The sequence below is a fragment of the Empidonax traillii genome, unplaced genomic scaffold (genome assembly GCF_003031625.1).
Source record: "Empidonax traillii isolate 1590-97213 ecotype Southwest subspecies unplaced genomic scaffold, ASM303162v1 scaffold687:size894609, whole genome shotgun sequence".
NCBI lineage: Eukaryota > Metazoa > Chordata > Aves > Passeriformes > Tyrannidae > Empidonax > Empidonax traillii.
Window position 1 is genome coordinate 238,861 of NW_020955880.1, and position 15,303 is coordinate 254,163.

Below are 15,303 nucleotides of genomic sequence, written 5' to 3' on the forward strand. Positions count from 1 at the left end.
CACATTTTCACCAAAAAGCTGCATTTTTTGAGATATCTCCATATAGAAAACTCAAGTAATTTCTATGTCTGAGGTACTTCATTTCCACACACATTTTTTCCTTAATGAAGTTTATATTTTAAATCCCTACCTGTTTTAGTCACCAAACTATTTTACCACTCTCATCACACAACACTTTGTTTTTCAACTGAAAATTAACTGAAGTCAACTGAAATCAATGAATCAATCATCAAGCAAAGACAATACTCTCTGTTACCTTAGAAAAATAATCTTACAATTTGGTTCCTCTGCTAATAGCAGAAACAGTAACTATGACATGTGCAAGAACAGTAGAGGCCCAGTTGATATTTTTTAAAGCCACCTGATGATGTTGATTGTGATCTGCAAACATGCACTACATATTCTGCTCTAAGCATACTAATTCAAAACCAGAGGGCAAAATACTATATCAGAAATATTTCCTTTGAAGATTTGTCTAAGAAGCCAATTTCTGCGACTTAAGATTTATCACACAGTTGCTAGGAATCTGCGTATTGTGGCAAAGATTCATCAAAGAGTGAATTTACATTGAAATAGATGATTGCTGCACACAGTTAAGTTCTACTACTGTGACCAACACAAAGCACACCTCAAAAATAAAACCCAACACCACAACCCACAAAGAACACTTTAAGAACGCACACAGAACATACCTCCTTGATCCAGTGAATTTTCAGTTTGCACTCTAAATACAGTTTAAAAGATGATGTATAGGCAATGCTAACAAAACAACAGGATTTTTTTATTTCTAGTAGGACCGCCTGTTTCCAAAGGAAAGAAACTACATTCCATTTTGAAAGCCACATTCCTGATGTAATTAGAAATTACTCCAGGAGCAAATAGCAGAAACAAAGGACTAAACAAGATACTGATCAAGATACGATTTGACAGAAACTGTCCAGAAAATCTGGAGAAAATAAAAATAGTCCTAACAAAAAAAACCAAGTGAAATAAAAACTTTATTACTAGCACAGTTTTACTTAGTAGTTTGCAGCACAAAATCAATTTGCTTTTCTTAAGTTTTAGCTGAAAATCTAAACGAAGCACGCAACACACACAGAGCATTTTCTCATTTGCTTTAACATTCATTTTCAAGACAATATTGAAAAGCAGAATTTATGCCCAGCTGTAGTTTTTATAACCAACCAAGAGAAATTTAGTTTGTATGCTAGAGGAACTGTGGAAATCAATTCTTAATCTATGACCTTGCTTACCACAGCTTGAAGCCTTGCAATAAATGCCTTGAGCCACACATAAGAAACATTTAGTTAATCTGAGACAAATAACACAAATCTATATGTGTTATTTCTATATCTAGTATTAGAAAGGTCATATAAAATAGAATATTGGCTCTTTTCTTGCTCTAACATAATAATGTTTGAAAGTCAGGACCCTGTAATTGTCTGCATTAATACCCAGGTGGTGAACAGTCACGAGTACCTATTCTCTTTTCAAATTACAATGTTCATCCTTTTAGGAGACTTCTTCTAGTCTGCCTTTTTTTTATTGTGGAAAATGTTAGAATGCTTAGAAATAAAGAATCTCTGAAAAATACCTACTTCACTTGTCCTAGCATATGCAAAGCCTTTCTCTAAAGCACTCTTAAGCTTCCTTGTGAAAATTGTGCAGTGTTTCATCACTAACAATCAGGAAAATAAATGTCAGAGCTCATGTGTTAACCTGCACTTAGTTACAATTACCCTCTTTTATATGCTGAATATCTCAAATCTTCATCCTATATGTTATTACTTCTTTATCACTGGAGTAAAAGCTAAGAGAAAGTAATGTAATGTAATGTTTTCTTATTAATATTTTACAATTGTAGTTCACCAAAAAATCCTGTAAACAAACCTTTACCTCCTTAAAAACACACCTTCCATTCTTGATGTATTTGCTTGACCATAGATTTTAAAATCAAGTAATACAAAATAGCGCTAGTTCAGCCAATTTCCCTCTCTTGATTGCCTCCTTCCTGAAATACTGTGACTGACACTCCTTTTGAGATTAGCATGGCATTATTAGTTTGCACAGCAGGTCACCGAAGTAACTGCTAGAAAGGTTTCACTTATTTTAACCCTGAAGGATGTAATCTAATATGAAAAGAAAGAATTTGGAGATTCACAATTACACTTGAATTGGAATTGCACATAGAAACCAAATCAGAAAAGAGACTTGTGTTATTTGTATAGAAGTTGTAGTCAAAGGAGATCTTAAGATCCTTTCTAATGCTACATTTTCACAGATCTGATACTTGATCAGGAAAAGCTAGACTTACATTGAAATTACTAGGTTCATCCTACTTAGTTCTACCTATGAGCACAGGCATATCCAACTAGCGTCTGAAAAACAACTCAGGAGCCTTCTGAACTTCTGTTCTCCAAGGTATGCATTTATTTCAGTCTAAGGGCAACTCCTACAAAAACGTACTTGTTGGTCACAACTGATGCCTGGAAATACAGAACTATATAGAAATACAGAAATACAGAACTATCACACTCCAGATGCACCCAATGTATTCATACTGAAAAATAAGCTCGTTTTGAGCCTACCCCAGAACAGACTAATCTTACCAACAGCTAAAACAGAGCAGAAGGAAGTCTGATTTCGTGCATGCTCTTCCATGGCTCAAAAGCCGGAGTTTTAGCTTGGCAACAAGTGACCTGTGTTTTACACCTGGCTGGAGAGAACTCGCATTCCAAAGTGAAGCCCCTCAGGTAACAACACCATTCTGCAGATATAAAATCATATGCAGTTCTCAAATTTTCAGAGATTTTGTGAATTGCATTAGCCAGACCTCTCCACAGCGATTCGTGGGACTGGGCAGCTCTAAGCACAGCTGCTGCACAAGTGGGGAAGCCTGCAGAGCCTTCCTGAGAGGCAGCCAGCTGCACACTCTGCAGCACCCTCACTAACCTGAGACCTTCTCCCCAGCACTATGAGTTACTACCGACTCCCTGCCCCACTCCACCTGCTATGTCCCATCTGACACTGTAAATTAGTTTTCACGTTACAATCTTCAAGGCAGTTTGTTCTAACTGCAGGAGAGTTGCTTGCTGTATTAATTTGCATTGGCAGAAACTACTTCCCCACCAACAAAACAACAAATTTACATTACAATGTGCAGCTGCTTATAACCAATGACCCTTACAAAACAAGTTAAGATTCAATATTTGTGAAACAAAGCAAAGTATTCACTGCTGACTTTGTATCAGCATAAATGACTAATTACTTTAATCAGGAAGCTCAAAAGATAATGAACTTGATTTATTATAAACACAGGGGCTTGCCCTCTTATAAAAATTACTTGCTCTGCAGTTCAGGACACACATTGATTTATGGCACTACTTGTAATTCTCTTATTTTTTACTTTACCATTTAATAATGGCTGAAAAATGAATGAAAAGTAAACCGGACCAAGACACATTTCCAATACATTTTTACTCAATTTCACAGCAATACTTATACATTATCTATATCCTAGTACTTCACTAATAGTAAAAATACAAAATTACTTTGAAAAACATGCAATGAATAAGAGAGATTCATTTGGCCAAGATTACACAAAGTGAATATTCTTGCCTTTCTCTTCCATGACCCCTCATTATTCAGCGATACCTGACATCTGTTGCTGAGACCAGCTGAACACAATTCAAATCCGGTTTAGCTAGGAATATCTGAGGTCGTAAAAAATCTCTGAGGATAGATTATGAATCAATCACAGCCTAGAATTCCATCAGAAAGAGAGAGATTGGATTTGCCTGGAGTCTGGTAGTAAACAAGAAAATATCTTAACATCTTTGCAGAAAAGCCACTTTGGAGAGCACTTGCTCTGTCCTGACCCCTGCACCACCAGTCCTTTACCTCACCAAAGAGCCACTTGTGGATATATAATGCACTTAAGGCATGTCAGGTCCCCATGACAAGGTTTACAGATTTATTGCACTACATTCAAACTACAAAATATGGTGACAAATTTTTACAGTACAGGCCTTTTAAATAAACACAAAAACATCCACGTCAAATCTACTTACACTGAGATTTCAGTGGTTGGGCACTGGAACAGGCTCCCCAGGGAAGAGGTCACAGCACCAAACCTGACAGAGCTCACGAAACATTTGGACAACGCTCTCAGAGACATGGTGAGATTCTGGGTGTCCTGCACAAGGCCAGGAGTTGAACCCGATGATCCTGATGGGTCCCTTCCAACTCAGCATATTCTGTGATTCTATGGTTAAATTGCTTAAGACTCTCTCATCCACGTGAAGTCCTCAAGGTTTGTCCAACATGATGACTGCCATGGATTTTCTCTTTCTAATATTTAAGTTGTGGATTTTTGAGGAAACCTCAGGTACATTTCTATGTATTTTGCTGCATGGGTTAAAGAAGAACCAGTATGTCAGAGACCAGAAGAAATGTTTCTCTGTAGTTCACTGGTAACCAGCAAAGTTCTCTGATTTAGGTTTTTTTGAGTAACCACTGGAGTCCCAGGGTGTGCAAGATTACTGTCACACCACTGAGTGTAGTACAGTTGCTCAGTCAGTTATTACAGTGTTAATAATTATAATTGCATCATTATTTGCAGAAAACAGTGATGAAGGGCAACATAAGAATATTTTCAATGTGAAGAATGTTTTCAGAGACTGGATGATCAGCTTGATCTAACTTCAAATCTGAGCTCAGCTAAAATAAACCATATTCCTCAGGGCACTGCAACAAACAGATTAGCATAAAATAAAGACACTTGGCAGGCAGGTTCATATTATAGCTGCTTCTTGTGCTGACCAGTCACCATGACCCCGTGTCCCCCCATATTCCCTCACGTTGTTACTTGCTTGGCTTATACTTAACACTAACATTCCTCTGGGCAGAGACCACCTCCTTCCTGTGTGTTTACAGAATGAGCTGTGCCCAGAGACTCAGTGCTATCACAGTATAAATAACCAGAAAGATATGCACCTGATCCTGATTTAGGGCAGAGCAGAACCATTCGATTAAAACTCTGTATTATCAAAGTCAATGGAATTTTTTATTCTGGAGACTAGGGTTTTTCATGTTGTATTATCATAGTTGGTATCTTCTTGCTACAAACCTTCTTTCACATAAGAAAATTATTTATAGTCACTTGTCAATTCTGATACTTTGCAATTATTACTACAACCACAAAAAATGGGAGAAGGAGTAGTATTTTCACCAGCACTTTTGTCAAATACTCTCATTCCATCCAGCATTTCCTCCAAGCCCAGTGGCACACACAGAATGTCTCAGGATGCAGACTGGAATTCTGCACTTTGGAAGATACTCATCATAAGATTACTAAAAGACATCTGCTTTGGTCCATTAGGGGCACACATGGGATTGACCTCTGCTATATTCTATAACCACTCACTGATGACCAGACACCAAACCCCCCTTCTGCACAGCTGCAGAAAACCACCTGCTATTACGGCAGAGATCAGAAAGTATGGGATACCTACCAATACAAGACAGACTTCTAAGACATTCATCAGACTCAGATAGCTCTCTGATAGCCCGTGAGAAATCTGGGAGATACTTATTCAATGTCATACTAAAACTCATGATTGTCTGAAACTGCATACATAATTTTTAAGGACCACTGATTAAGATTGTTTACTTTGTTGGATTTTTAACTTGTGTAAATGCCTTTCAAATGAAGGTGCCCTCATGAAGTGAACCATCTGGAGTTCTGCTTTTTCTTTTCTTAATCCACAGTATTAGAGGCCAAGCAGAGAACAAGTGCTCAGGAGAGGATTTAGAACAATTAAAAAAGAAAGAGAAATACGAATTCAAACAGAATCTAATAAAAAAAGAGGAATTCTCATCCACAAAATGAAGTTCCACTATTTTACACATAATGAAATCACTAACTATTAAATACATATTCGTTGGGTAAATCTGGGTTAATGTTCTGGTTTTGGCTAGAGTAGAGTTTATTTTTTTCACAGTGGCTGTATAGGGCTGTGTTTTGGATTTGTGCTGAACACAGTGTTGATAATACAGAGATGTTTCTGTTATTGCTGAGCAGGGTTTACACAGAGCCTCTGCTTTCCATACTGACACGCTGGCAAGAAGTTGGGGGTACATGGGAAGTTCAGAGGGGACACAGCCAGGACAGGAGACCCCAACTAACCAAGGGGATGTTCCAGACCATCTGACATCGTGCTCATGCATATATGAAGTGGAGGGAAGAAGGAGCAACAGGGGAATGTTTGGAGTGATGGCATTTGTCTTCTCAAGTCACTGTGATGGGACCCTGCTCTCCTGGAGATGGCTGAACACTTGGGAAACAGTGAATTAATTCCTTGTCTTGCTTTGCTTGTGTGTGCAGCTTTTGCTTTCCCTATTAAACTGTCTTCACCTCAACCCACAAGTTCTCTGCCTTTTACCCTTCCAATTCTCTCCCTGATCCTCTGGTGGGGCAGTGAGTGAGTGAGCAGCTTGTGGGGTCTGGTTGTTGGCTGGGGTTAAACCACAACACTTATATACAGAACTATTATGGCAGTGAAAGTGGTGCTACAGAGCAGCATTTACTGGCATCCTGAAAATTATCCCAATGTATAAAACCTTCTTAACTAAGCTTATGTTTCAGAAGGAATACTTGTTTAGAACAAAAAAAAAAAATTATGTTAAAGCTCATATTTTAAAAGGTAGCTCTGTTGTTGCCGCATTATGACTGAAAGCTTACTCTTCCAGGCATTTATTTTGTAACAATCATTTAATTTCATATTTGGTTATGTTTGACAACTCTCATGGGGAGCTAAACACTCTGCAGCTACTGTGATTACTAAGAGAAAAAAATGAAATAACTTTGAAAATGATAGATCAGGCTCACTGACAGGCTGGTTCTGCTGAGCTCAGCAAGAAGGAAAGGCTGCCTGATATCTGTACCAGTGCAGTCAATCCTAGAGGCTATTCTGACTTGCACTTGCTGGCAAAAGTCCCTAAAGGACCTTCTGCCAGCAAGAACAGAGAGGGAAAAATATCATTCATGTGCATACTCAGGTAATGCCAAATCCTTCCCAGTTCTCAAAAACCTCAAATAGTAGAAGCTACCACAGGCAAGATTTAAGGTGTCAGTATGCCAGCTTTACTTTCTCTGGAGTCCTCAACATAGACACATTTCATCAGAAGAGACAAAGAGAGGCTACACAGAAAGAGGAGGAGGAGAAAACTGAACAGATAAAATAATTTATCTTTTATATTCAGAATATTGTGATCATGGTCACAGAACCATGGTAAACATTACCAAGCACTGCAGGCTAACTATACTGAAAAGACAGGCCTTGAAAGGCTTATTGGAAAGGAGGGGAGGGAGAAGGGCAGGCAGGGAGGCATCAAATATACACAACAGATGTGTGCATGCTAAGCTTGTATCTTCAAAATTGCTGCTACAGGTCTATTTATTTAACTTATTACTACAGGAACACGTAACAATCCTAAAGCATTCCAAATAGAAAATGCATAGCAGAGCAGCTTATGTTTCAATAACGGAGGATGCTGTTTCCCTCAATCAGATTTGAAAGAGGCAGATCAAAGAGAAAACATTTAAATTAAATGCAAGACCTTACTCTGATTTGAAAAAAGAGAACAAAGTATATATATTGCAAATGCATAGATATATACCTTTATATACATATACACATGCACATACTGCAAAGTTAGAGATTCATTGGCTTAGCCTGTCCTGATATGTGCACCCACTCCCATGCTCACAGTTCTGTTTTTCTGTAAATGCACCCTTTAAGGCATCAGCTTGTACAGGAGGGCAACAGCTGTTCAGCTCCCAGCATGATTAGGATTTTCTGCCTCTGATATTGGACAAGGAGCAAGGTGATCCTAAATGAGTGCACCCTACAGTTTTACAATTACAGTCTCATCTTCCTTCCCCTTCCCACTATACATCTCTGTCTCCATCCCACTGTTCATCTCATATTTTTAAGTGACAAATAATATTTAGATTATGCTCAGTCTTAGACACAGGTCATGGAAATCTTCGCTTTGCTGAAATCAGTAATGCTGACTTCAGTGGAATGTTTGGATCCATAGCACAGTACTCTCTGCCCTCTAGCATAGCACTGATCTTGAAAAAGAGTGAGCAACAACAGAGAATTTTCCCAATCATTAAACATTTAGTTTAGATTTTATGTTTACTTTGCTCATGGAAAGAAACAGACATACTTTGTTGTCCAGATGAAGCACAGTGTAACTGGTGACACACTCTCTGCAGATGATGCAAAACAAGATCTCCTGCTCTACAAGGAAAATTCTAAGCTAAGAATTCTAAGTCCAAGTCAGGTGAGAAGCAGAACTGCTTGCTTGCACTCTTTATAAATCTTTCCAGGATGGGAGAGGTTTTGGTTTTGTTTTATAGAGGCTTCTGTAAATTTGTTGATATCAACAACTCCTCCACTCCCATTTCCATGCAATTCTACAGCCAGCTGCCTGAAAGAAGCAGTTCAGCTGTTGTTTTTTTGCACATTTACACTACAAAACTGATCCTATGAACAGAGAAGACTTCTTCTGTATCTAACATTAAAACAGCAGCATTTTCTTCATTCATGTCCTGTTCCTGTGAAGAGAAGTCAATGGCCAGGTCAATGAGTGAAACAGATCTCTACAACACAGCCTCACCTCTAAGTAGAGTTTCAGCACACAGACTCCATGTAGACAACCTAACAGCATAAGCAAAAGAGCACAAATACTGTGAAGAAAAATACCATCATGAGGAAAGTACTAGAAAATATTCATCTCTATCAGTGTGAAACTAGCAGCACCGTGGATTAAAACATTTTATTACTTGAAGGCTCAACCTGACGTGTCTCCCAGCTTCCTTTACCTTGTGTTCTTCAGAAGTGCTCAGCTCAAAACAGCATGAGATCTGCTCAGAACTTGTGTCAGATTCCCAGTACAGGTTATAAGAAAACTAACACTTGCAGCACTCCCAGCAACGGAGATTATTCCAAACAACAGATCCCTATACATTTATGACGAGGTTCAAGGGTACAAGTAGTAAGTTCACAGTGCACTTGGCACAGCCACTGAACTGTCAGCTGTTAAAACCAGGGCAGGCCAAGTACACAGGATATAACATCAGTTTTCTTCTGCATGAACATTTAGCCAAGGGGACATTCCATGAGGAGGGGGATGCAACAGAAAGGAGGGGGAGGGAAGAAACAAGCAGCATCAGCAGTAATGTACCAGCACCATCCTACAGGGCCATCAAATGTCTTCCAGTGTCCTCTGCCCCACCAGGAACAGCACAAACCATCAGCCACTAGGTAGGAACGGGGCAGGAGACTACACTGAACCAATTACTTCCAAATAGACCTTTAAACTATTCATAACTGAGCAGCCAAGCCTCAATTTAAAACAACAAAACAAAAAAACTACAAACAAACAAACAAAACCCCACCAAAAAAAAGGCAACCCAAAATCCTACGAAAACCAGAGAAAAACCACCTCTTTACATTTAAAGTTTCCTTTCTAATTTACACATCTATTCTTTTGAATATTGTTTCAAGAATACTGTCCCATTGTGTTTTGCCTGAGTTAAATAGGCAGCCTTCACTCCAGCACTACTATAAAATTAAGAAAGCCAGCACAGAGACTCTTTTCTCACAAAACAACAATGCTGGTGTAAAAACTAATAAAAATATCTTGGGGGAAAAAAAAAAAAGCCTAAATAAAAAAAGGGCAACTCTCATCCAGAATAAATGTTATAATTCTGAACTTATCTCTACTGTTTCCATTCCAGAGAACAAACAGGATGTTCCTCTCCCAACCTGGTCCCAAACTGCCAGAATACAGTTTTTCATTCTTTTCTTCTAATTAGCAAATTAAGCTTTTTTTTCTTTTGACAAACTGCAGGGCAATGTAAGTCACACTAGGTCATTCGGCACTTAACACACATACCCACAGACAGGATCTGGTAAACAGTGCTACAGCAAAACCTCTGAATTCCAGCCATCTTTGCCCTAAGATTCCAGCTAACAACTCAAATTTTTTTTTCTATGAAAGTTCAGATCAATTTCCTGGAATTTTAATCACTGGTTTTTTTCATTACAGATTAATAAAAATTAAGGGATTGATTAAAATTTAAGTTCTTATTAGAATGCATCTGTCCTTTAGAACAAACTAAGTTTTCTTTTTCCTGAAGCATATTCTTAAGTATTTTTAAAAAAGAACACATTTCCTAATTTGCTTCATCTCCCTAGAAGACCCTAAAGAATTTGATCAAGCAAAAGAAAATCTACCAAAATCCACAGCCCCCTGGCACAACCACCAAGCGTGAGAGAAAGTCTCTATCAACTCCAAACGCAGAGTAAATGAGCCCGAGAAAGAAATTGCAAATGGTATTTAAGTGCAAACAAATCTTCCTTTTGCCCCATAAAATCTCACAATTCTATGGTCTCAGTATTCTGCTGATTTTTCATACTAAAGTAGAAAAAGCTTTCTGAAAATTTAGATTTCATCAACCTCATCAAACTTGAGCTGTTGGATCTCACTAGCCATCCTTAAAAACAAAATACCATTTCACGTGGGGTTTTGTAGTTGATCTGATAGTTTGACTTTATGAAAACTCAACTCATTTGTGAGTCAGGATTTTATGGACTGCAGAGGATGACAGTTACCTGTATTTTATTTGCCATGATGATAATCAGATGGCATTCTCATAAGACCCCTTAAGAAAGAAGACTCATATTCTGTATCACCTCTTCATTTTTGTCTGAATATCTCATCCTGTGTATGCAGTATTTTTTCTGTTAAACTGTTTTCAGTTCAAATACTCTCAAATACTTAAACATCTGAGTTCAAATATTCTGCTACAAGATTAAAGGTGACACTCTCAAAAGCAATTTCAATGGGCCTCAATTTTCTAGGCATTCAAAAGAAAATAATTAAATGGGTGAGGTTCTTTTTGTGCGACTTAGGGGACTATTTGCTTGTTTGTTCCTTGCACAGAGTCTGTGATAAGCTATAAATACATATTTCTCTATTATCTGCATTACAGGAATATCCAGAATCTCAAGCAGGGTTGGCTTTATGCATGCAAACAGAAAAATGAATTTCCTGCCCTGTAAGAGTTCAGCACTGGCAATGGTCCTGCAATGATTTCCATGTGTGGCAACACTTGAACCTTTACAGATGCTATAGTATTGCTGTAGACTACTAAATAAATATAAAACTAAGTATTTTTCATATACGCTGCTTTACAGCTGTTGATTGATAATGGAATCCTGGTAGCAAACTGCTGGACTAAAACTGCCAACCTGAAGATTAATGGATGGTAAATACTTAGTCCTTCATGAAACCGAGAGAGACAGATGACAAATTCCTTTCTACAATCCCAATAATTCCAAACAGGAACATGTCAGAAGCCTATGATAACTATCTGCTAAATCAGTGAAATCAGTTGCACAGCCTGAGAGCTGAGCAATGAGTTTTCATTTCCAACGGCTTTGGTGCTTTAGTCTCCCTTTTACTTCCAGATGCCAGTGGCAGAAAGTTTTGATTAGAAGGAATTTCCTTCTGCTGCATCTCAGCAATTTATTTTTAGAAGTCCATTGCTGACACATGAAACATTTCTAAGTGCGTCAAATAAACGCTTCCTTTTGAACCATCTAACACTACACAGATCCTTCCAGATCCTCACACACAGATTTTGTGACACACATAAGTGATTTGTATATACCATGTACTCTGCCCTGGCTCCAAACCTGTGAGGGATCACCAACATATGAACACAGATCTCCACTGTCTTCACAGACAGAAAGATGAAAAGGAAACAATGCTTCAGCATGGGGGTTTCCCAACTGTGACCATGTTAAGTCCACATATTATTCAACGTGAGCCTAAAGTGTTTCTTAGTCCTTGCCTGCAACTTCTGGTCTGACACTTGACCCAAAATTCTGACTATATTCCTTAAACTCTATTATTTAGTGGTTTGTGGAAAAAAAAAAATCAGTTTTTAAACTGAGTCTGAAGCCCTAAACCAAGTCACTGTAATTCAGGGAAGGTATTTATATACCCTCTCCAAAGACTGGTTTAACTTCCTTCCACTCCCAGTCCCTTGACATAACCAGTGAGGCTACACAATCAAAAAACAAGTTGATAAAGTGGAAAGTCTTAAGACAGGGATCTATAACTATGAATCTAATGGCAAAGCCTTATCTCATGTGACCAGTCATAGTGTAAGAGACTTACACTAGATAGGACTCCAGGATGGAGGTTGTGAGGATTATCCTGCTCTGGGTCATACTCTGGTTTACAAGTACGTTCCTTTAGATCAATATTATTCAGTGTAAATATGCAGAAAAATCAGACTCAGTATTAATTAGTATTCACAGAAAGTAGACAGAGAGAACAATGATTGTGGTATGAATAAAATACGGTGAGAAGAAAATGGTTTCTATGGCCATTCTTTTGTGTTTGTACTGACAATCATTTAACTGTATTTTTGTACTTGAATTTAAAACAAAGTGTATCATAAAAAAGGTTTAATTGTGACAAGGTATATAATTATCTTCAAAGGTTTACATGGCACAGAGGGAGGTTTGAGCTGAAATTCTGGAGTCGGTTCACACAGGTGTGTGGGAGAAGAACTCTGCACCTCTCTCCAGTTTTGTCAATGTCAGTAAGAGATTAGCAATCTGCACTGCATTCAAAAGAGCTGAAAAAAAAATCAAATCCACATGATTTATTGGCATTCTACAAATGTTAAGTGAGGTGATTTAATAACAAATATGCCCAGTACTTTCTAATGACATATACTGTCATGACAAGGATCCTCAAACTGTTTTCCCCTTAAAATGACCTTATGGATCAGTCACAAATGACTTCCCAACAGGACTTTGTCACTAATTTTAATTATGAACCAAACCTCATATCCCTTGCTACTCTACAAAATAATAATTAAAAAAAAAAAGTCAGGAACTGTTTCAGCTATAAATGGAATTAATACTATTCTGATTCATATCCTTTAAAGTAAAAAAAAAAAATTTAAGAAATCCCTTCAGGAAGTCTATCTTGGTTAGGAAAATTAACTCGTCAATGATCTTGGGGAAACAGACAGGAATAATCCTAAATTTATACAATTATTGAATTGTACGATGATGTCTTGTTATCATACCTGTTTACAAACAGCCATAGAAACAAAGTTAAACAGACTTACAGGCCTCCACTACAAATGACAATCAGGTCATTGCAAATCCTTCACACAGCATTTGAAGCTACAAAAGTAATTCACCATGACCTAAAAGCCTTGCTCAGCCTTTGTTTCCATTTTCTCAATTGTATTTCTATATTTAAGAGATTCATATTTGGTTGAAAACAGAATACTCCTTACTGTATATCAAGTATGTAGTACTTAAATAGCTCCAGAAATTTATATGAGAATTAATCTGCAAACTTGTAAGGACTCATTTTTGTTCTGAAAACTTGCATCAGTCATTAATGTCTCTCACATAATTTATCATATATTTCTGGTTTGGATGACAACTATCTATTGTAACTGCAACACATACTCATTATTTTCATATAGTATAGAAAGTTGTATGTCTAACTTCAGATAGGCAGATTTCATTAACTGTAAAATAATTTAAAAAGGAACATTAGTTTACCAGCTTAATTGGTGTTAATATCTAAATTACACAGTAATTACAAAAAGAGAAAATGTTAAGATATGGCCTTGCAACAGTAACCTAATAGTTCATTTAGACACTAAAAACCAACATACACTTCCTTATCAATTTCTGGTGCATTTCAAAGCATGCCTCCTGGTCTAGTGCTTTACAGCTCCTCTTGCACACGTGGCTGCCACCACTAAGTACTTTTCTGTACCACATTTACAACCAGGCTGCATTCAGTTATTCACATGCCACTTCGTAGACGTGTACATAAAGCATTGACAAAGTTTCTGGAAACAAAACAATGCAAAAAGAAAAAATGCGAAGGTGCCATCCAACCACAAAGAAATACCAAAACGTGACAGCAGCCAAGCAGAACAATGCAACCTCAACGAATCCAGTCCAGGCCGCTTTATGGTACATAAACTGATTATCTGTTAAAAGACTGGTGGTTCATTCAAGACAAGGGGTCAGCCTCCATCCAACAGCCTGTCCTGCAGGAACCACTGCCTGGCAGCAGTCACTGCATAGACAGGCTCTTCCACCCACTCACCTCCAGAAGTGACCTCTTCAGAACTGGGTTGAGGAACATTGGCAGGACAATGTGGGGAAGCTTGCATTGCTGCCGCCCTGGCTATACCTGTCCTGTGGAGAAATAGAGGACTTAATTTCCAGGGCTGTCAGTCAGCACCTTCCACATTACAAGTGAAGGAAAAAGAAGTGAATTTGACAATGCCTGCTCGAGCCAGTACATTCTGGGCTGTGGTGAAGAACCCTCAGTTCCTACTGAAGTATTTAGAGGACTTTCACATTTTCTGTGAGCTCCATTTGTTTGCCCAGCCAGCAAGCTGGATTCTTTGATTCATGAGCTGATGATGCTCTTGCCAGTTACCTAGGTAGCAAACTGAGACATGGCCAGAAAATAAATGTAGCTAGACAGCCTAAACAAAATAATTAAGGAAATCATGTTTAAAATAATCTCTCAACTCCGACATGGACAAGTAACCATTAAGTAGCTCTCCCTTCTACCTCCCTTTCAAAACGGCAATTTTCTTCTCTTCACATATTTCATTTACAGAAACCCTTACCAGATGATGTAACAGAGAAACAGGTATTTTGCGTCTCCTGTCCAACCAATTCTATAGAGGCATTTTATTTTACTTCCACATTAATTTAAATAGGGTTACCCCAAGAATCAATTCTAACAAAGACCTTTTTCTTAAAAAAATGAAAAAAAGTAAACTTTCCACTCTTCCCATGGTTCCAGATAGGACAACTGTTTTCAGCCCTCAGATTTTAGTGTGACACATATAAGTGATTCGTATACACCAAAGTGTAGTCCATTAGAGAAAGAAACAAAAACAATTCTGTCTGAAATGCATGAATAAATCATTCTTCTGAGCGTGGTGATGAATGTAATATTTTACAATTTCAAAAACAATTCTCTAAAGCCCTCCTAAAACAAATGTTTGTTCCAAAAGTGATCTCTGTGTATCTTTCAGGAGTACCACGATGATTTTTTTTTGGAGGAAGTGTCAAGTTTAGACACTGAGGACTGAAGCTAATGACTAACTATTTCATTCTGGTATGTCTGTGCACTGAATACTGATGTTCACAGGCA

General features: G+C 37.9%; 1 protein-coding gene across 9 annotated transcripts in view; it reads right to left on the minus strand.

Moving 5' to 3' along the window:
• Nucleotides 1–15,303, minus strand: part of PPP2R2C (protein phosphatase 2 regulatory subunit Bgamma) — a 198,045-nt gene that overhangs the window by 102,726 nt on the left and 80,016 nt on the right. Inside the window, exon 3 of one of the 9 annotated variants that reach the window (XM_027899733.1) lies at nucleotides 14,236–14,322. The exons of 7 other annotated variants lie outside the window; for them this stretch is intronic. In XM_027899733.1, coding sequence (XP_027755534.1) covers nucleotides 14,236–14,322 — 87 coding nt within the window. Of the gene's footprint in view, nucleotides 1–14,235; nucleotides 14,328–15,303 lie in introns of all 9 variants that reach the window. One more of the 9 variants, XM_027899736.1, reaches the window with a different exon arrangement.